Source organism: Xiphophorus maculatus, chromosome 18, assembly GCF_002775205.1.
Source record: "Xiphophorus maculatus strain JP 163 A chromosome 18, X_maculatus-5.0-male, whole genome shotgun sequence".
Taxonomy (NCBI): Eukaryota; Metazoa; Chordata; class Actinopteri; order Cyprinodontiformes; family Poeciliidae; genus Xiphophorus; species Xiphophorus maculatus.
In genome coordinates this window covers 4,836,556-4,861,751 of record NC_036460.1, presented here as the reverse complement: position 1 = coordinate 4,861,751, position 25,196 = coordinate 4,836,556, and the positions used below count along the sequence as shown (strand labels likewise).

At 37.5% G+C, this 25,196-nt stretch overlaps 1 protein-coding gene across 1 annotated transcript in view; it reads left to right on the top strand.

Moving 5' to 3' along the window:
* Positions 1-8,091: 8,091 nt before the first annotated feature.
* The window catches only part of LOC102224606 (mitogen-activated protein kinase kinase kinase kinase 5), a 49,565-nt gene continuing 32,460 nt past the window's right edge, over positions 8,092-25,196 (top strand). The window contains exon 1 of the mRNA XM_023352103.1: positions 8,092-8,410. Within this exon, the coding sequence (XP_023207871.1) occupies positions 8,285-8,410 (126 nt within the window). The 5' untranslated portion in view covers positions 8,092-8,284. The remainder of the gene's footprint in view (positions 8,411-25,196) is intronic.

The window sequence follows — 25,196 nt, the reverse complement described above, 5'->3', positions numbered from 1 at the left end:
GCTGTTATCACCACTAGAGGCCAGCAGGTTATTGCGTTAGCAGGGGTGTCAAACTCCAGTCCTCAAGGGCCGCTGTCCTGCAGTTTTTAGATGTGCCACAGGTACAAAACACTGGAATGAAATGGCTTAATTACCTCCTCCTTGTGTAGATCAGTTCTCCACAGCCTTGCTAATGACCTAATTATTCTATTCAGGTGTAGTGCAGCAGAGGCACATCTAAAAGTTGCAGGACAGCGGCCCTTGAGGACTGGAGTTTGACACATGTGCGTTAAAGTATTCAAAATTAATTACTTATTTCTTGATGTTTTACCTTTGGGGGGATATATAATATGCTTCATGTTTGTGTTTTAAAGGTAATATTCAGTTAAAAGCAGAAAATATTTGTCTTTTGATAACCAATCATTTGTAATAATTTGACTCACATATATCCAGAGACTTTTACTGAAATGCATACTTTGCTTTACCTTCATAAGCTTTTATTTAATTTATTAAAGTGTTTTGAGAGAAACTCCTACTGAGAATAAACCTGAATAAATTTGAGCCCAAAAGAATTGAAAAACTAACAATAATATATTTTATTTGTAGTAGTAGTTTATTGACGTTATTGAATGTAGTGTAGTAGAAGAATAAACAAAGTTACATATAAACAAAATCAATTTAAAACAAAAGCAAATGTAACAGGTGGTACCAGTAGGTGTCGCACTCTCTACAGCCTGAGCCTCCATAAAATGGCAGTTGGAAGGATGGTGGCCGAGTATCAATGTCCTGTGTGTTAGACCAGCTGTGTTGGGCCCACGCTGTTTGCTGGCTGTGGACTGCATTGGGTGGTAGCGTTACCTGGGCGTGGGCCAGGAACCAAAGAGCTCTGTAAAGGTAAAGGCAAGTCTTCTGCTGTTGGGATATAATTAATTTAATTTCACATAATTATCGCGGTAGAAGCCATTTGTTTGTTAAAATTTTATGAAATATATTTGTTCTATTTGATGTTTGTTGTGAATGACGTAAACTCACAAACGAACGAGGTAATTAGTCCAACGTTTAGAAACTACAGCGGCTGTAATGCGCCACAGCAAAGGTAAACAAAGGTAAAATAACCCGAACAGGTGATCAACTCAAACCCACTCCTACCTTTTTACTCTCTCTTTGTAGCTTAAGCACACCTGTTACCGTGGCAACCGCCTGCGCCCCGCAAGACGAGCAAAGATTACGGTAAAAACATAACATTCAGTCCGTTACGATATCAAGTTTCCAGGCTTGATATTTATTTCTCGATTATTAATCAGCGCTTCCCTGAACACAGCGATGGTTGATTGACTAGCTGTACTTGGTGCTAACGTGGCTAACACGAGTAACAGTTTAGTCCAAAGCCTTTTCTGCTAAAATAAAATCTTTAGTGTATGTCAGATACAGACACATTGCATATTGATCTGTTTAGCTAATGTAAGACTGTGTAGCAGACAGGCTTCAAGGTGTAGAAGTTGTATCAGTTCTGCCATTATGCTGTACTTAGCTAACGGTGTTTGTGAGACGCCACGCACGTGACCACGTAGAATGGGCATCAGCCAATGAAAAGCGGCCCCTCTGGTAAGGTCCATTACCAGCTATTTCAATTTGTGGACAAATATTACAGTCTCTTGCTTTGTCCAATCAGAAGGCTTGCTTGTTCCAATTTACGGAAAAAGTTCGTCTGCATTTGCTCAACTTCAGAACTTGTACTTTTCCACCACAGTAAGAGCTTACTTTAAGGAATTAATGGCTTTCCATCAGTAGAATATCAACCACTGTGATTTATTGCATTAAGTTTTTAACCAATCTTCAGGTTTAAAGTGGATGAAACGGCTGCATTTAGTTTTTCGCCTGCAGCTAGCTTCACTTGTCCACTTCCTGCCATGTTGGTTCTTTACATATTTGAGAAATAATTTAATCTCCATGGCTACCATCCATCGGAATTGAATTCTTTTTCCAAACAAATTTAAGGCCCACAACCAAATAACAAAACTCACTTTCAGTGAGGCTATTCAGTCCAACAAAACCCCTCCATGTGGCTCTACTACTGCATAAAAGTACTTCAGGACCATCACACGATCCCTTTAACTGGTAGCGACGAATATTTACAATCCACCGTCTTCTTAATTCAGGACCGCTTGGAAATCCATGAAAACTTAAAAGCCCATTATATTAGGAAGACGGCAATGTTCATAGTATTGTCTTATTTGCGTCTGAAATAAGACTTTGTCTTTTCTAGCTGTCATGGTAACTCAAAGCGGAAAAAAGAGAGCCGCATTTGCGCATGCGGTTGTGACGTCAGCGCGGCAGGTGCAAAGAGCCCATTGGGAAATGAAGGAAACATAGCGAATATTTATAGATTAAGGAAAGCATTATTTATTTGTCCTCATAATACAAAATTTGCCCTGCAACAGACTGGCGACCTGTCCAGGGTGACCCCGCCTCTCGCCCGGAAAGTAGCTGGAGATGGACACCAGCAACCCTCCCGACCCCATTAGGGACAAGGGTGAACAGAAAATGGATGGATAATACAAAATTCAAAAATACAATTTATTTGATGTATTGTTACTACACACTGATGTACAGTAGGGGGCGGTATGCACCTGAAAGTTGCTTGCGAGCTGCCACAATAGAAAAAAAGAACACACTTCCAATTTCTGAAGTTACATCTCCGTCCAGTTGATGGCGGTAATGCGCAAATTGTGTAAACTGCCATAAAACGCAACAGAAGAAGAAGAACACACTTCTATTTCCGCCTATGAATGCTAAGTCCTAGTAGTATGCCGTCCAAGTTTGGTCTGAAGCATCTGGGGGTGATTTAATTGACCGATGACAATGTCCGGGTTTTTGTCATTCTTCAGGGGGCAATAGGCATTTTAAAAATACCTGGAGTGATGCCTGGAACAGGACATCCTTTCTCCTCCCGGAGCCGCAGCCTGGTTCGGACCGAACGGCGGAGAAGTGCGCCATAGGTGTATTTGTGGAGGTGGAGCGGAGACTCGTACAGTAGATGGAACACAGTGGCCTGCTGTTGATTGTTAGCGTAGCTTTACAGACAAAACAGAAATTCATCATTGCGGACACAGTTGCTATGGCAACTAGCCTGTGTATAGTAGTTGACAGGACGAGAAAAAAGTGTTTTTTTGTTGTTCTTCAACGTTGTTTTTGCCCTTTGCACTAAATGAATAAAACCTACACCTCCAGGTTTCATTTAATTAACTGGATTGTTCTACAGCGGCATCACAGCTATGGATGGCAAGTTAAAGAAAAGTCTTTTTACCTGTGAAACTGTGACAAAGTTACCAAAGATCCCGTCGCTAAAAAGGACACAAATGCAATAAATGGCTAGAAAAAAGTGAGAGTTAACCTATTAAACTGACTGAAGATGAATTCATAAACGAAAAACTGGAGTACAGGCATTTTCTTATTAATACTGTTGTTATGGCAGTGTTATATAATATAATATTTAATAAAAAAATTTATTTGATTGATGAATTATTGATAGATTACTCGATTACTAAAACGGTTGTTTACAACAGCCCTGGTTGCAGCTCTGAGAGTGAAGCAACCGGCCAGGCACTCGACTAACTCATCAATCTTGTTACCATCCATTCGGATTGTTGAAAATGTAGGCAATCGGTTCACGCCGATATGAACTCTGAACTGTCTGTGGACAGTGCGCGGTCCACAGAATACACACGGTACGTCTAAGTGTGTGTGGGCAGTTTCAGGTTTCACCACCGAACCATAAACTGGGGTGGAGTGAAAAATGAGAACAGCAGCTCAAAAGGAAATTGTGGTTAAAAGAGGAAAGGTCACATCACCAGTTTGGCAGTATTTTGGATAATTAAAACCAAAACTAATCAATAATGATCAATATGCAGGGATATGAAATGCTTATACTGTGATACATTTCTCAGCCATATTGCCCAGTCCTACACACAAATTATCCGAATGGTTGATAGTCATTGACAATCGGTTTACTTTGATGCTGGATGCAGTCTGGATTTAGGTCTCCATCTTTACGTTTCCTTTTTGCAGAGTAAATCTGCCATGACACATGTAGGTAACCAGCTTCTCTACACACTGAAAAAAGGGAAATGGAGTTTAAAAAAATTAAGTTTTTGTTTCATGTAGTTTGTCAAACTTAATTTATTTACATTTGTTTAACGTGACAACTTGATACACTTAATACTTGTAACAAATTAACTACATTTTTTAAAAGTTGGACTGTCTGTGTTCTTTTTTTCAGTGTATGGTATACCTGAAATGCCAAAGACAGGACTATTTTATCATGCGTGTGTCAAACAGTGGGTCAGAGGTGTAAATTTTGAGAAACCCAGCTCAGCATGTGAAGGGTTAAAGCCCAAATAGCTGACCTAACACCCTTCAAAACACAACCTTTATCTCGCTGTTTCCACCCTTTAAAATAACTCCAGTCACATTTTATTTTCCACCTTCAGCCATGTGACTCGAGGCCACAGTCAAAACACGCTCAAAACAGGCAGATTTTTACTCAGATAACTCGGAGGATGTTATCTAGCAGAGAGGCCTGCTGCTTTTAATAAATACTCATCAGAACAAGACATATTTAGATCGTTCACTGCTTACCGATTACAGCTAAACATTTATTTAGTTATACATTCTAGCTCCTGAATAATAAATGCAACAAACCACAGGCTAAAATAAAGTTTCCAGTTGTGTTTATCTGATGAAGACCATCAGATTAAGCAGAGTTTCTTCAAGTTTCTCAATCTTCTTTGACCAGTTATATTAGATTTAAGACTCTTGTTGCTTCATTTTTGTTGTTTATAGCTCCTGTTAGACATGCCTGTGAAAGTGAGAAAAATGCCAGGTACAAGTAGCAGTTAGCATTCGCTCAAAGCTGGATAATCCATCAAGTGAGAGGGAGATTTATGACCTCTGCTTCCTTGCAGGTGTTTGGAGGTTGTAGGTCCACACGCATTTCTTATGCCAGTTATTAAACTGTCAAAACTTAATTGTTCTCCTACTGATTTCGTGTTTTTGTTTGTTTTTTTTATACAGAAATGGCCTTTTACAGTGAAACTGTAGGTACAGGTCAATGTGTGTAGGTTTTCCATAGACTCTCTGGTTTTGTCTTTCTAACACCTACTGCTCAGCCTGTTTCCCCAAGGCAGGTTTACAGTCAAGCCCACCTGAACAGCTCGCTTGTTTGCATCGTTAGGCAACCATGTTTCAGACAACAACTTTAACTTTTTAATTAGCACAATACGTCCAACTCTTGTTCAGAACTGAAGAAGCCATTGGAAGAAAAAAGACAGAGTACCTACTAGCAACACATTTCAGATCCTTAAACTAAAATGTAGTAGCTTTAATATAAAGCAAAGATTACCTGAATAGGTAAAAACTCCGTTTGAAAATTATTTATTTGAGAAAAACAATCTAGAAAAATCATCACCTTTCATGAATTAACTATGATTAAAGGTGGGATATTATGCAATTATTTATATTTATTATTTATTTTTTTAGCTTTATGTTGTGTTTTAATTAGAAGTGTTACTCGATAAAAAAATTTTAATCAGGCTAATTTCAGGGTATATAATTAATAATTTGTATTTTAATCAAAAACAAGATATTGGCAAAATAAGCAATAATCTAGAACAAATTATTGAATAAATAGACATATGAACTCAATAACAAAGATATTTATAGTTTTATTCTGTTATTTATGGAATAGTGGTAGAAATGTGGACTGTTGATGCTAACATTAGTGTTGGCATCTATGGTGCTGCTACATGTTGCTGCTTCAAGTCTATTTTAGGCTTGAATTGCTTTGCTAATAGGCTAACTCCTTTTAGCACAACTTGAATACAACAGTAGTCTTTTGCAGCGTCCAATCAGACTGGGTTTTGAAGCTGATATTTATCCCTAGCAGCTTCGTCGACCAACGCTGTCGTTAGCGGATGTTGCTTGTGCGTCAGATTTACGGGTGTACCAGAAACACATAAACACAAAGTTTCTGCCCAGAGTTTTTGTATGTTTAAAAAAAACCAATTAATTACTTTAAAAAAATTTAAAATATTAAATTTTCTACTTTTCTATTAATTATCTATGTAATTAGTCAAAATTAACCTGTTAATGTCTCAGCTCCTAGTTATAATGTCATTCTCTCATTAAAATCGTACCTGGAGTGTTACCTTGATTCTTTCATGCATGTTTGAGAAATCGTTCAGTTTCCATGGAAACCATTTGGGGTGCCTTAACACCTGTTTCTGCAAAGCTCCACCTTGAAGCTTCAGTCCCCAGCCAGGCTCCTCCCCCTCTCAGCTCCTCCAGACTAGCGGCAGCAGCTATTAGCAGACATCTGGGTAGGATAGGAGGTTCTTAAAGAGACAGAGACCAATTTCAAGATGCCAGATACAGCTATGAAGTGAAGTACAAATTTTACATCATGTTTGATATATACTGATTTTTTTTTAATAAAAACTGAAGACAGTTACTTGATTTTACTTGAAAATGGAACTATACGTCTGGTAAATACATAACTCCTCCCCTAATAACTAAATTTTTTGTAAGGGTGAGATTAATTAATCTTGTCAGAGTCCGGCCAGATTACTGGCAGACATTTTGAATCGAGAAATTGTCTAAATAAAACCTGTATGACAACAGGAAGTAGGCCAGAAGAGCTCAGGAAGGATGGCGTCACTTATCAGGGTGGAAAGTGTTACAAAACCAGCTCTAATGCTTGGATTGGACGACTTTAATTAAACATTAAACATCTGTAACTGTTGTAGTTACAGATGTTTAACTGTTGTAGTTACAGATGTTTAATCGGACATTTAATCGGTTACCCTGCAGCTCGGAGGCTGAATCTAATTAGCACTTTGTAGTGAGCAGCAGTTTTTAGGCTTGTGCTGTTTCCAGCAGGCCTGACCTGACCTAGTCAGATTTACATCGCTAAATGTTCTGAAAACAAAAATGATAAAAACAGATAAAATCGTTTTGGCCCAGATGTTGGCTGGCTGCTCGCTCCAGACGCTCCCTGCAGATCGGCTAGCGGCAGGTTTCCAGATGAACTCGGGTCTCCAACCTGCTGCTCATCCTTTTGTTATTCACAATGTTTAATAACTTTAAAAACTCCTTCAGTCGCCCGTTCCTGTCTCGGTTGCGGTTGAGGCAGTTATTTGTGGTTCCCTGGCCTGTTTTATGTGTCTGTCACATGTGGGTGTGAGTGGAGAAGTATAACTGAGCCTGTAGGCTGTTTGCCCTGCGATGATAAATGTCAAATGGTGATGATGATATCTGTTCACTACAGAAAGCCACACAGATGTTGGCCCTGTTTGATTTGCTTGATTTCTTAACCTTTAATGGGCCCACTGATTTAATTCCTACTCAATCGTTTTAGCATCTCTCTGTATCACCAGTCGAAAGGTTAATCACAAGGTTTTGCTGTTTCATATGTCATGTAAGCAGGAGGGTTCATTTTTATTTAGCTGCTTTGTGAACGTTGTCATGGTCTGTCCAAAAGCAGTAACAGTTCTGCATCTGATGTGGCCATAAAACTGAGAAATGACCATCAGAAATAGAAATAAATGTATTGAAGATCAAAATGTCATCCATTCGCAGCATTTATCAGAGTACAGAGTACTCATATTTGCACAATGAAACAAATTTTTGATCACGATAACGTTAAAGTAATTTTTACTTGTTAACAGGATGTAATGGGTCCCCCTTGTTTGAACAGGATATGAACAGGAAGCAGAAAAGGGAGCTCCAAGCATGAGTGACTCTTTCTGCAGCGCTGCAGCTCACACACACCCGCACACACACAGTTCAGTGGGTGTAAAGCTCAGACTGAAACTTGCACTGAAAAAACCCCAAACTGCAGTTAATCATTTTCACGCCACACATGTCGGTCGTGTTCATCGCGTGTTCTCATGTGTTTCTCTAAACTCTCATGATTTAGCTGCAAGCTAATCCAGAGTGAGATTAGCTCTGCTAACGTTTTGCTCTGACAGCCAGTATGTATCGCACACAGGAAGCAACATGGGATTATGCAAATGAGCTGCAGAAATACTGTAGAGAACAGAGGAAGGTGTGAAAGGCGGAGGGAGGGAGTGACAGAGGATCTGCTGCTGCTGCTGCTGCTGCAGGCTGAGAAACAAACAGGAAGGTGTGTGTGTGCGCGGCGGCGGTTGAGCCCAAAACGAGTCCGACTCAGCAGCTCACCTCCTCTGATGTGGATGACGGCGAGTGTGTGAGAGGCAGCTCTGACATGCCTTAAGGGGGATTATTAATGTCTCAGCACTTCAGAATGGATTTCCATCAGAGGGCCGCTCTGGATATCTCCACCAAGAACCCTCAGGACGACTTTGAGATCCTGCTGCGAGTCGGAGGGGGGACCTACGGAGAAGTCTACAAGGTCAGAGTCCTGGGCTGCTGCTTGACAACATGGCTGCCAATAATCAGAAAAAAAAATCCTAACGGCAACGGCTTCGTGAGACATTTTCAACAAGTTTTAAATCATGAATGTTAATTTTAACACTGCAAACATACAGAATTTAAGCAAGTGTTTTTCTCTAGTTTCTAGTTCAAATATCTGAGTACACTTGAAATAAGACGAAATTAACTTTTTAGCAAGATATAGGATCAAAAATTCTGTAATACTGATGAAAAAGTTCTAGTTCCAATAATATCCAATAATATCCCATAAAAGAAGATAATCTGCCAGTGGAACTAGAACCTTTTCATCAATATTAAGGAATTATTGACGTAAAACAAACTCCTATAACATGCTGAAAAGTTAAATGCGAGTTAGATTTGTTTTAATTCATGTGTACTAAGATATTTGCACTAGAAGTACTGGGTCAGATTATGTTTTTGCAGTGTACAGTGTGGGTGAAGTTTGGCCATTTGGCTCAGCTGAAGCGTTTCTCCGTTCATCCAGAACAGCAACCCGTTGGGTTTCAGTTTTTATTTTTAATATTGAGCTCCTCTGCGAGTTTCTCATTAATAGTTTGTAGCTAAACTGGTTCATCACAATCATAATTCAGCGCAGCTGCTAGAGGAAGTGGTTTGACGTGAAGTGAAAGTATTTATGAGGAAATATATATATAAAAAACACAATCCACTTAAAGATGTGGTTCTTAATTGTGTATTGTAATAAGAATGGATCATTTTTCCTCCTAGAATCACTTTTTAAACATTCAGTTTTGTTGAAGTTTCTCTCCTGTTGTTAAAGTTGGAGCTCAGGATATAAATGCAGCTGCATCTGTTCAACAATAAGGTCTGAGGTTGTATACAGTTGTAAAAAAAGAATATCTCTATTTTCTCTTAAATATATCCTGTCATCTGTCTCTCTGTGGATTGTTGGTTTAATTTGGCACTTACCAGAAATCCCTCCTACTGCTAAACATTTTGTATCAAACTAAATGACTAAATCTACCAAATGAACATGATGTTGGTTTCTGCCCTGCAGATGTTTAGCTGATGCTTAAATCTGTGGTGATGTTGGTCCAGTAAATTAGGGAATGGATTATATGCTGGATTTGTCCCGGAACATCTGCTGATCATGTTGGGACCTAAAGTCTTCTGTCTGGACCTTACACTGTAAAAACACAACGTCTTACCAAGTAATTTTGGTTTAGTTTCTAGTGCAAATATCTTAGTACATTTGAATTAAGACAAAACTATCTCAGAAGTAAAAACATTCTCATTATAAGAGAAATAATCTCCCAGTGAACTTAATACTTTTTAAAAATCAGGAATGTCTGAATTAAAACAAGCTTCTATTTCTTGATTAAAAGTTACTTGTAAGTTAGTTTTGTCTTATTTCAAGTGAACTAAGATATTTGCACTGGAAATACTTGTTAAGATGTTGTGTTTTTGCAGTGTGGTTGGTAATGATGTTGTCTTCTGGCCTTCTCGGGGTGATGAACGTAGAGATCCAGGCTACGGACGGGGCAGAAGTTGCTCTTTTATCCTGGAGGTTTTTAAACGTCCAGGTTGGAGCGAAGTGGAAGCGGCATGAATAACCAAATCTCCACTTCTGGTTGGCGGGTCCGGAGGCTTCGTTAGGCGCTCTGCAGAGCGTGGCCAGCTTGGAAATGGCACAAGCAGCTTGAAGAGGCGGCCATGTTTGCAAACTGGCCTCTTGCAAAGCATAACACGTTCAGCTTCTTTATTTATAATTTTATTTTTAACCATGGAGTTAACATGAGAATGTTTGAAGTGAGAGCTTTAGTTTACAGCGAGTAGAAACATTTCTTTAAGCGGTCTCAGTCGGTAAAAACATCCTTATCTTGTTGTCAAGCTGCAACTAACAATTATTTTAGTAATTAATATCCTGACTGTTTATTTGCGATTAAAAAAATGCAAGAAAATGAGTAATTCAAGAAAATAAACATGTTATTGCCTAAAGTGCAATAACAGCATTTCTTTAGTGAATGCTGTCTGCAGCTAAGAAATTCTTCAACATGTGAAAAGATAAACTCTTTCTGCTGGACTGACTGTAGGGCTGATCCGGTGATTAGATTTCTGATTTACCGATTCATAATCACATAGAAAATGTTACTGATAAGAGATTTTTTTAAATAAAATTTAAATCAAGTGAAGCTAAAACTCTTTACTTGGTTTAAATGAGGAGTTTTAGGAGGAGACAATGGTTGTTTTTATTTTTTTTTATTTTAAATGCAAAATACTTTTTTTGTACAGTTTTGGGTTAATTATTGCTCCAGTTGTCCCTTCAGCTGATGGCCCATTTCTGAGTCTGTGTGCTCCAGTTAACGATTAATCAGTTGCTGAATTAGTTGACAATTATTTCAATAATCAACTCATCACAATTAATCGTTTCAACCCTACTTTGTTGGCTCCCAAAATCATGTTGCAGAGGAGCTGAGAAGTGAAGTAAATGCAGATATTTGTTATTGAGTTTGCATAATTAACTTTTGTCATCTTTTATTTCCATTGTTTTAGTTCATCCCTGGTTTCTGCTGCAGATCCAGTATTTTGGTGCTTGGAAAACGGCTCATTTTCAAGACACCAAAATACATGAACTTATAAATAGTTCTTAAGTGACGTCGCACTTCCGTGAACTTTGTAACGGACAGCCATTTTGATAGGCAGTTGCTATGACAACAATTAACAAACAGCAAGCTTTGAACTAGCTCTCACCTTCTTCCTATCTAACTTATAAACAATAGAAGTGCATTACCACTGTTACTTGACAACAGTTTTTGAGTTCTCTACCCACCTCTGTGTACTACTGAAATGTCAGTGATATTTACTGTTAAGCTAAAATTATCTAAGCTAATTTAGCTTTTAGCTGCTAGTTAAGTTGGACACTTGTACACACAAAGTGTGAATAACAAGTTCGTCCTTTACAAATCCATTTAAACACTGATTGTATGCGTGTTTAGATTTCAGGTGAGGCTCTTCCATGGTGTACGGACTCTTCCTGTTAGTTAACTGTGTCACAGTATGAGATCGGAGGCAGCTAGTCCACATCGTCTGACGTATTTTCCTTCTTCGTCTCATACAGGTCAATCCTGACTGCAGCCATTTTGTTCATGTATCTTTCTCTTGCACATCGGTTAAGATTGTTAACATATTTTCTTTATGTTGATCTGGAAGCCATGACTCTGATATGCTTTGCTCTGCTCTTGCCTACTAAGATGGCGTAGATCACTTCCGGTTCAGACTTATGGGAACTATGTATTGCCAAAAAACAGCTGGTTGTTCTTTTTAAATGTTTGGGCTGTTTTTAGAAGCAGTTGAGAGACAAAAATGTGCAAAATATGAATTTTGCATAATTATTTCCCTTTAACGCATGTTCTGGTATCATAGCAGCATATCTGCATCACAATCGCCTGAAAGCTGTTTCCCTGTTTTCAACCGTCTGTTTCACACATGTTGATATTTTTATTCTCTTCTGCTCTGTGGTGTAAAAGCAGAAAAACAACCAGTTTAAATATTCGACTTGTGTGTGAACCTTGATGACAACCTGACAGTTGAAGGGTTGGAATTTAATTTAGTTTGCCAGCGATCAGCAGCAACTCAGGTTTTATAGCTTCATTTTGTTGCAACGTTGTCGTCTAATGTTCTGGCAGCAGATCCTGGTTACAACTTTATGGGCTCCTGGTGGGTAGGAGTGGGCATGAGATTGTATTGATGTGATAACCTTTAGTCAAAGTTCCTCAGTCTCACTTCATTTCCACAAAAACGTTGAAGCTAAAACGTTCAGCATGATCAAATTACTTTCACTTAAAGCAGACGTCCCTGTACAGAAAGTCTCTCTGGTTCTTCACAGCCGTGCCTAGTTTGATGTAACTTGGTAAAACATTGGTATGCTTGAGACAGCTGTGGTTTTTGGGACCGCTGGTCCCGCTGGCGCAATAATCTTCAGGATTTTCTCCTGAAGACTGATTTGCACTGCAAAAACGCAAATGTTACCAATATTTTTGGTCTAGTTTTCAGTGAAAACATCTTAGTAAAACTGGAAATAAAACTATTATCTTATGATTAACCTTAAAACAATATGCTGCTTGTTTTAAGTCAATAATTCCTTCATTAGGAATTATTGACTTAAAACAAGCTATGTATTGCTGAAAAGTTAGATTAGTTAGATTAATTCAAGTGTTTTAAGATATTTGTACTGGAAACTAAGTAAAATACTTGGTAATATTTTGTGTTTTTTCAGTTTGGACTGTAGAAACAGGAATTTTGAGCTCATCTTAAAGTCAGATTTTCTGAGACTTCCTCCTCTCATTTCAGTGTGAAGGAAACCCTTCACTAAGGGTGAGGCTTCATGCATTTACATTTTAGTCTGCTGCTGTTTTTAGATCTACACCTGCTTTGAGAGTGTTTGTGTCCAAATGTATCATCTGTGTTAAAGAAGTCATGCAGTAGATCAATGTCCTAAAAGCTGCAGAAATAAACCAGCTACTAATGCAGACGTTAGCTGCTGCTGTGATCTGCAAAATATGTTTAAAGTTTGTTTCTCGTAATTCAGTGCTATAATTTGGTGCCAGAAAACCAACAAATCTAAACTTTACCAACATTAAAATATCAACATTTTCCTTTCTGGTACTTTACTGAAAAGTAGTTTAAAAATCATCTTTTTTATATATCTTTGTTGCTTCAAAGCAACCATGACTTCCGGTTAGGAATGCAACATGGCGCAGGACCCGAAATCTTCGATTCTCCACGTAAACACGCAAACAAAATACAAAGTTTTCTCAAATCTGCACTTTGGTCGGAGTTTTGTTGATATTCATTTTAGTGTGGATGAAGAGGCCAAAACACATAAAAATTTTGTTTTCTCAAATATCCGACTAGTGTAAATATCCCTAAACGTCTCATTAAATAATGTACAGTAGTATATACCCTTTAATCGTTCTTATAAAAGTTCATTTAAGAAAAAGGTGAAGCTGTCTTATATTTAGTTTGTTTTCTTCGTAGCTTTCAATATATTTGGTGATAAATACCTGGAATATTTCTGTATAGGTTCTGTTGAGTGAGTGTGGCCTCCAGGGTTTTAGTCTCATCTGTTAGTTAAATGTCAGGAGGTTTTTCTCCATGTTCTGCAAATAAACCGATTTTAACAAAGCAGATGCAAAGTTAGTTCTCTGTAGCGCGAACTGACTTCCTCTCAAACAGATTAGGTGACCTTGTTCTGTTCTGTAGAGTGAGATTTGCCTTTTTGGAAATCCCTCACTTTGACACAAAGAAAAAAAGAGAAACTCATCCATGCGACAAAGCACACTGGAACTGCACGTGTTTTCTATCGTTTCACACTGCGTAGCTTAGCGCACGCTGGAAATGCAACACTTCTGCATCATCAGAACTGGTGAGAAACTACATGAGTGTCTTATTCATATGCATGTTAACCATCTATAGCTGCAGATGATGATGAATTTATCTTGTATGACAATACAAGAACTATCTTTAGTATAACTTTAATAGAAGGCGAATTACAATTCAGTTTGAATCTTTGGCTAATAGATTCATGTGTTCACATGTCCTGAACCTGCGAATTACTCAATACTGATTATGGGACTTGATCATAATTTTAAATCAAGTTAATTTCAGGGTTTGTAATTAATTTATCGCAACTAATTAAAAATATTTCTGATCTTTACGTACAAAAATATCTGATTTGTGCCACTTCCACATGGAAAACTAAATACAAAGCGTAACCAATAGTTTTGTAAAGCGTCTGCAGTCAGAAAGGTCATGTCGCATTTTATCCGACATGCGTCATGACGCTGCATCAGGAGACGCCAGACAGTAAATCTGGACGTAAACAATTCCAGAAATGTATAATTATGATATTACTAATGGTAGAACTCAGTTAAATATTTTAATCAGATTAATTTCAAGGTCTGTAATTAATAATATGCAATTTAATCAAACAGTATTTACAAAATAAGCAATATTTTCAATAAAATACCTTTTTTGTTGCTAAATTATTGAATAAATAGACTTATGAGCTCAATAATAAAATTATTTAATGTTTGTTTCAGGTTTTCTAACAATCAGATTGGAGAAAAGTTCAGTTTTCTGGAGTTTCAGAAACCCTGACTATTCATGGAGCTTCTTTAGAAAAGTGGGCTGTGGACGTTAGCATTAGCAACATGTTTAGCATTGACATGCTATTTTAGGCTTGAATAGCGCCACTGATAGGCTAACTCCTGTTAGTACAACTTAAACATAACAGTCTTTTCCATGGTCCAATCAGATCGTTTTGAAGCAAAACTTTGCCCCCAGAGGGGCAAAAGAAGAGGCTTTGTCGCGTTTCATCACTGCTGTTGGCGTCAGATTTATGGGCGTAACAGAAACGCACAAATACAAAAGTTCCACCTGGAACCCTTCTTTTTTAAAAATAACACGCAAAAAACGCACAAAAATTTGTAACATATTGAAATGTGTGTAATTAATTAATTGAAATGACCACATTACAGTCCTGGCCCTATCAAATACTCACTTCTTAGTTTTGTTTTCTTTCCCATATGTTGCATACAAGTGAACATGTATAAATATTGTGCCTGTGATTAACTTGTTACTGGTATTGAGGTATATAAAAGCTTAAAAAGGTAAGAAGTTGTTTTAGAGCAGCTTGATTGGAGTTTGTCCCTCTGTTGCTGCTCAGTGCCAGTTAGACGAATCCTTCTGCCTCTAGTTTGATATTTTCATTTCAGGGTTTATGTCAGATCCGCCTCGTCATTTGGAGTCAAATTCAGCTGGATGCGTTTCAGTTTGATGCCATAAGATTCGGTTTGTAATGTCGTTTTAAGAAGTTATCCATCTTTACTCTCGTTTGTTTCTACAGTATAGTGACAGAAGGTGTGATGTCAGAGAAAGTTATCACTCCCCCACTGCTTTCCTACAGTTTGATCTGAAGCTGAACCAGGCAGCCAACTAGTCAGATTCCACCGTTGGTGTCACAGCTCTGTCACATCATGTGAACCCCACATACACACGCCCCGCTGCAGCAATGATGCAATAATGACATTTTAATCTCAGGTTGCCGTGGAGATGGTTCACTCACTGTGGGTTGATTGGAAGTTACACCATCTGTCACAGTGGGATTAACCTGACCACTTGGGTTCTCTTAGTTTGTTTTCACACTTGATAGTCCGGTAGACTCGTTTCTACTTGGGTTCAAATTTGTAATATTTGTTCCATTTCCAGCTGCTGTGGTTCTCTGTCTCACTGATGCCGAGTCAAACCAACCAAACTCTTTGAGCAACCTGTTCCTCTCCTGGCCTGTGGGGGCGCTGCAACAAGAACCACTGAAGGGAATGACACCAAAACCTCTGAAGACACTGAGCGCAACTTTATTCTTCATGAAATCTAAACAAAAATGGAGTGGCGTCAGATTCTAGCAATTGGAGGATTTCTCTTTTGTCTTTGGCAAAAAACCACGACTCATTTTTCCATCTAGCACTAGACTATCTCATCTGCTTTGGGTGTATTTACCCAGAATGCCCTGGGCTGCAGTCCACTTCCTGCTTTTGGAGGGGTCTTGTCATTCACATATGCAACCAAAAAAAAACAAAAAAGGTTAGCTTTTTTTTTTTTTTTGGTCAATTACACATTCACTCCTCCCCAAACAAACCAGGCTTTGACTAGACAAATGGACTGGAGTTGGATTCAAGCAGACTGAACTGGTGTGAATGGATTCTAAGATCATCGTCTATACCCGCTTCTCCTTGCTGGTGCCTATATGTCATTGGGTTGGGATTCAAACACTGAGAGTATTAAAATTTAACTACTAGATGGTCAGACGATTCTTTATTATGAAAGAATAATAATAAAAACGGTAACATTACAGTGAAGTAAAGCACCAGGTCATGACGCGGCGGGTCACTGTGAATTCCACACCATTGATCTGTGTGTGCACACACTATTCTGGAAAAGAGAGCATCAAAAGCGACATGAAGATCCACTAAATCTCATTTATTTTCTCACTTTTAGATTCAAGTACAGTGACTTGCCACCATAAATGGCAAAATAAGAAACACTGCTTATACAACAGCTTATGGAAACCCCTTAGCTTATGGCATTGAAATAAAATACAAAATGTTGACTTTTAAAAAACGTTATGAAAACTTGTTTTGGTTTTTAAGCAGAGTCCCTGACATTAAAAATACTAGTCTTGATGATAAGTGGGGGTTTCTGCTGACTGACTGGAGGAACTGGAGTTTATGGTATGCACCCAGTCAACATTTCTCTGTGCTGGAAAACCCTTTGACCACATAAAGCTTCCTCTACGTGTCTGTCTCTCTGCACCGTAATAAACCTGCTAAACTAGTTGTACAGCGTCACAGTTGATGTGGAGTTTCTGTAATCTGATCCCACACTGGGAGGACGACTTGAGTTAACTTGTACTTTATAGATTTATGTTTTCTGTTACATTAATTCACCAAAGATATCTATCACACTGCAAAAACACAAAATATTACCAAGTGTTTTTTTTTAATCTAGTTTCCCCTGGAAATAGCTTGGCTTGAATTAATACAAAACTAATTCAAGCCAATGTTGATTTAAAAAAAGTGGCAGATTATTTCACTTGAAAAATGGGAGAAATATCTTGTTACAAGTGTAATAATCTGCCAGTGGAACTTTTTCATCAATACTAAGGATTTATTTACTTAGTACAAGCTCCTATATGTTAAATATCTTTAATACAAGTGAACAAATCTGCCAGAGAACTAGAATTTGGTTGCTAGGAGACGGCCTGGACTGGATTTTGGTTGCTAGGTAACAGCGCAGTGGCCATTGAGCGTGAAATAAATGTAATAATCGGCCAGTGGAACTAGTACTTTTTTGTCAATATTAAGGAATTATTTACTTAAAACAAGCTCCTCTGTTTTGCTGTAAAGTTCCTGTAATTTAGTTTTATCTTGTTTAAAATGTGTTAAGATATTTGTACTAAAAGCCGGACCAAAAATACTTTAAGTTTTGTGTTGTCTAAACACCTGCTCACACAAAGCTCCGCCCATTTACCCAAAGCTCCGCCTTGAAGCTTAAGTTCTCAGCCCAGCTCCTCCCCCACAAAGCTCCTCCAGACTAGCAGCAGCAATTAGCAAACACCTGGTGGGAGTGTGTCTGCTGAGCTCCTAAGAACTGTTTTAAACGGCATCATGGAGAAGCATTGTTGTGATGACGTGCTGAAGGAGAGTGTCAGAAACGTTAGGAGCTTTTTAAAGAGACAGATGCCCAATTTCAAGGCGTCAGACGCAAAGTCAAATTTCTTCAAGTCATGGTTCTTAAAGACGGTGCTTTCATAGCAAATGAAGGTAACATAGCAACTTGATTGTGCTATAAAATGGCACATTATGGCTAGAAAATACATAATACCACCGCTTTAAGCTACCTCCTTCTTAAAATGTATCCAGAGCTTCACTTGTGTAACTTTTAAAACAGCTGATAACACTTGGAAATCTTCTATAGTATAATTTATGGAGCATTAAAATGTCTGGATAACTTTGAGACTTACAATTTCTCTACCCATTGAACTGAATTGTTGCTTTTTTTTGTAGATTGGTGTAAACAGGATTTTAAAATGTCAGGATTGTTGACAGTTGCACTTTCTCAGCCATTTTTATGTTAAAACGAGCAATGACACAATATATATCACTGGTTTATTGAAGTTATTAAAGTTTATTAAACTTTCAGAAAACTGTTGAAATCAAGGCTAAAAACCACCTGTTTAGATTTGCTTTTGATTCATATTAACTGGACGATTGATCAACGTATTTGCCTGATGATTTTGCTGATGGCAGTGGATGAAATGTAAAATGTTTTGCTTTTTTTATAGTTGGTTACTGTTTTATGTTTTTATGGCATTAAGCACTTTGAACTGCCTTGTTGCTGGAAAGTGCTATACAATTAAACTTGACTTAATTTGGATAATTTATTGATTTACCAAGCTGAAAATCATTTTGGTACCAATTTAGTGCAATCTTCAGTGTCAGGATTAGAAAACTTGATTTATGTTGGACCTGCATGGTAGCATACAGCACAGGAATACCATCAGTTACATGTTATTGTTATGTTGCTCCTAATTAGTTCATTTAAGTTAAATGCAACCGAGTTGTAATGTGTTAATTCATGTTAGAAACTCTCTTGTGTGTAGTCTTTAAACTTTGCTATATTTCATATATATATTACAATAATTGAAAATTAATAATGTCAGTCAGCTTTATTGGTTTCCTGATATTTGAGTTAGCTGGTGAACACAAATCACAGAGTCTGTAGTTTTGACAAAGTAACTCTAACACACTAAACTCAGTCCCGTAGTATTCAGTCTGATTTTTAAGAAAAGAAAGCAAGGAGAAAAAAATCTGAGACTTTACTTTTAAACCAGACAGGAGTGTTTTAGAGTATTTGTGTATTTCAGGGTTGTTGTTCCTAAATCTTGGTAATATTGCAGTTATCTGTAAGCTGAATTGAACTGTAGCCAGGCTGTAAGGCTGTAACCAGGGCTGGAAATTAGCACCCGCCACTATGGTGGGTTGGAAAAACACTGCATTCAGTCTGAACCTCTGTCCAGGGGAGGAGTGGCTGACTGGACTACAGACTGATGCACATACTGTATATGAGACGGACCTAGGCTGTCGAAATTTAACAAAAAATTATATATAAAATATAATTTTATCGACCGCGACAGCCCATTGGTTGATTTCATTGACGGACATTGGGCTTATCCAATGAAATCCGTCAGTCCGCATTGGCCCCGCCCCTCCCCTCTAAAGTTATAAATAGCGCCATTTTAGCTAACCGGAGTCCGAGAAAACTGAGCGGATAGGAGACGAAGCGGGTCAGGAAAAACTACAACAACTAAAGCTAAAAAGCGCGTAAACCCATTCAGAAAAATATATCAAATTAACCGATATGTTAATTACCACACAGTAACGTCACAGAGGGTATTACTACCGTAAAGGCGGGGAGGGAGAGAAGCTAACGTGAGAGGGGGGAGGGAGAATATTTACGGAAAATACTAATACGGGAGAGGAAGGTAAAATACAGCAATTTACCGGAAAATAACGGGAGAGTTGACAGGTATGGGGATAACAGGAATAATGAGGCCCGTGGAATTAATAATGAACATGTTTTGAGATGCTGTAGTAATAAGAATAATTGTGAATTTCAATAGAAAACGTAATAAGTAAGGAACAACAAACGGAACAGTTAGAAAACAGCTATTGACACCATTTAAAAATGTTTAAAAATTACTACAGATCTTCAGTAAATACTGTTTAGGGCAGTTGTGGCCAAAATGTGGAAATGTTCAACATAGAAAATGATTGCAAGAGTGTTGCACTACACCTCTGTGAAGGTGTCCATGCTTTGTTATGTTAAATTAGTCTGTACATATGTATGGTAAACTTATTGTCAGTAAACTGGTTTTCATAGAGTTAAGAATAAATCCTATATTTTATATAATTTGCTTGTACTGGTGGGGTTTGTAATTGAAAGAAAAAAAACAGTGGCTGGTAGAAAATTTTTAATTTCCACCTCTGGCTGTAGCTAATGATTATTTTAGAAATCAGTTAATCTATCAATTATTCTGATGATTAATCAATTAATCGTTTTTAAAATGCCACATTGTACAGATTTTTCATTTATCCACTCAAGCCCTTTTTATACGATATCAGAAATATATTAAAAGATGCAAAATAAACAAATACTTTTTGAAAAAATAAGAAAATAAACATTTTATTGCCTAAAATGCATGAAAAGGTGAAGCTACTTGAGGAGTTATGGCTAAACCCTTTTTACAGACAAATATGTTTTTGTCTTAAATGAACAATCTGTATGTTTTTTGTGCAGTTTTGGCTTAATTGCTTCTCTGAATATGTTGTTTTTCATCAACTTGCCTTTTTTTTATAGCCCTTATACTCAAGTTAACGATTAAAAGTTTACTAAAATAGCTGTAATCTAATGAACCGATTTGAACTGGACGACCACTTCGAGGTCTACAGCCGTAATATCATCACTGCAAGATGTTTTCTGAACAGTAGGGGTCAGTGTGGAGGAAGTAATGCTACTAAACAGCAGGAATGATGGCAGAAGAAGAGCTGTGAAAATTTTCCCTTAATTTGCACCAAATCCTAAAGCACAGGTTGTCCAGGCTGGGCTTTTATCACATAGTTTATCATTTGTTGTGAAAAACTTCTTATCATGATGAGAACTTTGATGTATTTTTGTCTTGATAAATTACAAATAATGAAGTTACTTTTACTTTTTTTTTTTACTTTTTTTTTTTTCACTTTTTGTTCCACCGATATTTATCCACCAATAAATATCAGTAGATTGGAAAATATGATGAATGCAGTTTATTTAGTGATATAAATCACTTCTTTAAGTAAGTTGTGTCCTGCAGAAGCCGATTTCAAACAGGAATGTTCTTCAAGAATACTTTATGTGGCGACATGAATGCTGTGCCTAAAAAACAGGAATAAATAGTTTATCATAATTTGTATTGTTCTCTCAGTAGCACCACAAATTACTGCGATAAAGTTCTAAGTGAACCATTATTGCTTTAAAGTAAGGAGATGAAGGAGAAGACGAAGAGATTTTCACTGTATGAAACATCGGTGCGTTGAATCACGGCTTAACCTGCCTCCTATTGGGAACTGACTCAGATTTGACAGAGTGCAGCTTCACATCTTGCCATGTCAGGATCTTCCTCCTCATACAGAAACGACCTGACTCTCCTTATCTGATGTGGCTTGTTCTACTAAGCTGCTCTACAAGGCGCTGCAGCGCTGTAGTTTCAGGCGCAGAGCCGCGCGGCGGCTGCAGCCTGCACCTGGTGGATGCACGACCTCAGAAGCAAAATGAAGAAGTGAGAAACAGGAGCAGAAAGCAACACAAGAAGACCTGCCTGCAGAGACACAATAACCGTGTCAGGTTTCTGCTGAAACAGTGCGGTCTGGTGCGTAAGTGTGTGTGTGCGTGTGTGTGTCTTCACAATGAGACTTTCTTGAATTTTTTTGGGTTTGGATTTATCTTTAACCCAAAAAGAGGAAGAGAGACAACTTTTGATGCTGAGTACTTACAACAAATTACAGACAAATACTGCCAATAACCATAACTGGCATCTGTGTTGGGAGTGTGTGTTCCTTCCCCTCCATTTTTTTTTATGAATAAGCGATCATCATGAGAAGAATACCACACATACAGTAAAATATCAGGTTTTTAAAGGGGACTTATGCAAAATTTACATTTTGGGTGTTTTTGTACATTTGTGTTTCAGCTGCTTGTCAGAAAACACCCAGCTGGTTTTTAGCCATAATTTAATGTTTTTTGGTGTCTGGAAAATTAGTCATTTCAAAAACTTCCGGAATATAACGTTACAACTCAGCAGGCACTGCCCGTTACCCAGCAATCACATATGGGTTCCAGCACAATTGGTCATCTGGTTTTACTGCTGTGTGCGCTGTACAATGGCTGCTGGCGTTTTTTTGTTGACTTACCATCCAGAAACCACTTGCTGCATTCTTGTTAGATGTGCAGGAGGCTCCACTTCTGCTTTTCAAAGATGTACGGTTGTATAATTGCTCATCTGTTTGCAGCCATTTTTATGTGTTGGAGGGGCGTGGCCATCAGTAGCTTATTTGGATTTAAAGTGACAGAGGCCCTAAAACAGCTCAAAATAGGCAGAACAGAGCAGACTGAAATCTCTTTATTGAAGAATGATTTGTGCAAAACAATGTAATGAAGATGTTTTGTATAGGACATAGACCTGTCCTAGCCTGTTCAACGAAGCAATAATTAAAGTTAGAAACAGAGAATTTTAATTCCATTTAACTGCATTCTAATCTCTTCAAACAAGAGGTCACCTGACCATTTATTCAGACATTTAGCAGCAAAAATGAAAATGTTGCTCATTTTGCCGATTTATATAGTTTTCATTTAAAATGTGAATAATGACAGACTCTCTAACTCATTCTGAATAGAAAGAGCTGATCATTAGGACAGAAAAGCCTGAAAAAGATACAGATTTGTATTCTGGATTGGATTAATGGCGTTGGAGTGCAGGTGGTAAAGAAGGTGCAAAGTTTGGTTTGAAAAAACCTCAGCAGAGGAAGCGCTTCCTCAGGAGGCTGCAGCGAGCGAGAATCCCCCTCTGCATCCTGATGCATCACATCTTGATACAGTAACTGCAACATGACTGACAGGAAGACGGTACTGTGTGGTGAGACCTGGTGAGAAAGTTGTCTGGGTCTTACTCCACTTTTCAGACTCTGTTTTCAAAGACAGATGCTTGATGAAAGAGAGCACCACGAGGTTTCCCCTGGACTGTTTAATCTCCGGCCCTCTGGTAGAAAACGGCGCTGATTTGACTGAAGAACCGCCAGACAGTAGCACTACTCATTCACCTTGCATACATACTGTATGTAGTGAATATTTAATCGGTTATTCTAACGATTAATCGAATAAAGAAATTGGCATATTCTACAGTTTTTTCATTTAACCACTTTAGTTAAATGAACTTAAGTGGTTAAATACAATAATATTGTATTTCTATACAATATTAGAAATACATTACAAGATGCAAATAAACAATTTCTAAAAAAAAATTAAAAAAATCCATTGCCTAAAATGCAATAACAGCATTCCTTTAGTGGATTTCAACAGGGTGAATATAGAAATGAAAGCTGAGTAGTTTTGAGTAAAACATACAGACAAATGTGTGTTTATCTTAAATGTACAATTTTGGTTTAATTACTACTGAGTATGTTGTTGTTCAAGCAAATAGCCATTTTTTGAATCTCTACTCTTATCTGTATACTCAAAGGTGTTTATATCTTAAATGCAAAATGCATATATAAAATTGATATGTATTTTGTAATTACCACTTTGAATATGTTGTTCTTTCATCAAATGGCCTTTTTTGAGTCTGAAAGCTCCAGATGGCGATTAATCGATTACTAAGTTGACGATTATTTCAATAATTGATTAATCACAATTAATCTGATTAATTGTGATTAATTGTGATCATTAATATATGTGAAGATTCTGGCTGAAGAAGGTGTGGGGATGTAACTTGCTCTTTCCTGTGCCAACATGTGTTGAAACGCCACTCCAACAGGAAGAAGCCACTTTTCCAAATAAACATAGAAACCCAAATTAGGTCAAACACCTTAATTTATGGAGACATGTCCTGTATTCTGGTGCATTTTGGGCATAATGACACAAGCTGCATTTGGAGGAAATAGAAGGTGAATTTGGAAGCCTAACTGAAGTACGGGGGCGGCAGCATCATGATGTGGGGGTGTAACTTGTGTAAGTCACAAGATAAATTGCGTCATGTGGAAAGAACATCGAGTATTGAATCAACATCTGACGACGTCAGGCAGAAAGTTGAAGACTGGACATAAATGGCTCCAGATGGACCATGACCTTCAAAGAGATACAAAATGGCTGAAGGTCAAAAAAGTCATGCAGTTCTGAAAAGGTGCTTCAAATCTGACCCAGTTTCACCGGTTCTGTCAGGAGGAATGGACCAGAACTTCAGCAAACTGTTGAGAAGCTTCATGAAGGAAGCTTCACAGGTCAAAGAAAGTTTTTATTTTTTAAGAGCATATTGTTGTGGCATTTAGCAAATAGTAAAACATTTGCTTGCTTCATTCAAACATTTTGCATAAAAATAAATAGAATAGATTTTGCCATTTTAATTAAAAATTAACCTGAATCATTTCATTTTGATATTGTTGGCTCCTTTGGCAAAATGATTTGGACACCACTGGTCTAAATTATGTCTCTACTGAGGAATACTAATCCTACCTCACAGGGATGACACTAGTAGTCTGGATTAGGACTGAAATTATCAGATTAATCGTGATTAATCGATAAAAAAAATTAACTAATTCAGTAATTGTATAATCGTTAACAGAAATATACAGACTCTAAAAATAAGGTCATTTGCTGAAAGAGTAACAGAGTACAGAAACTACAAATGTGTTTTGTTTTTTTTTTGTTTGTTTGTTTGGGGTTTTTTGCATTTAAGGTAAAAAAAAAACAACAACAAAATCTTCAAATGTAAGTATGTTCTACCAAAAATTGCATTGTTTCCAACAAATGATCAATCATTTATTACATGAACGCTGTTACTGCATTTCAGGCAACAAAATGTTTGTTTTCTTATTTAAGAAACGAATTGAGTTGAAATTATTTTAATCTTTTTACTGTATTTTTAATATTGTATAAATAAGGCTTAACTGATTAACTGTCAGAATAATTGATTGCTAACAAATTTATTAGTTGCAGTTCAACAATGAGATAAAAACAGTTCTACCAACTGAGACCCTTTACAGACGTTTATTTACCCGTTGCAAACTAAAGTTGTCACTTCAATTTTTGTAACTTCCTGGTTAAATGTGAAATGATAAAGGAAATATGTGTGTTTTAAGCTTTTTCAGAAGACAGTTAGCAAATATGGCCGCCCCTTTAATGTATTTATGTAACGCCATATAGAATATAAATCACAATAGACACAATAGATACTTCTGATAGAATATTCAGTACTTTCACTGAACTGAGCAGAGAAAAGACTTTAGCAGCAGAAAAGGAAAGCGGAGGAAAGCAAACCTTTTACTTCTGTGCTTTCAGATTTTACACTGTTCTTAAAAATGAAGGGAAATGGATTAAAAACTAAGTACACCCCGGCTGTTCTGATAGAAAGTATCAGTTAG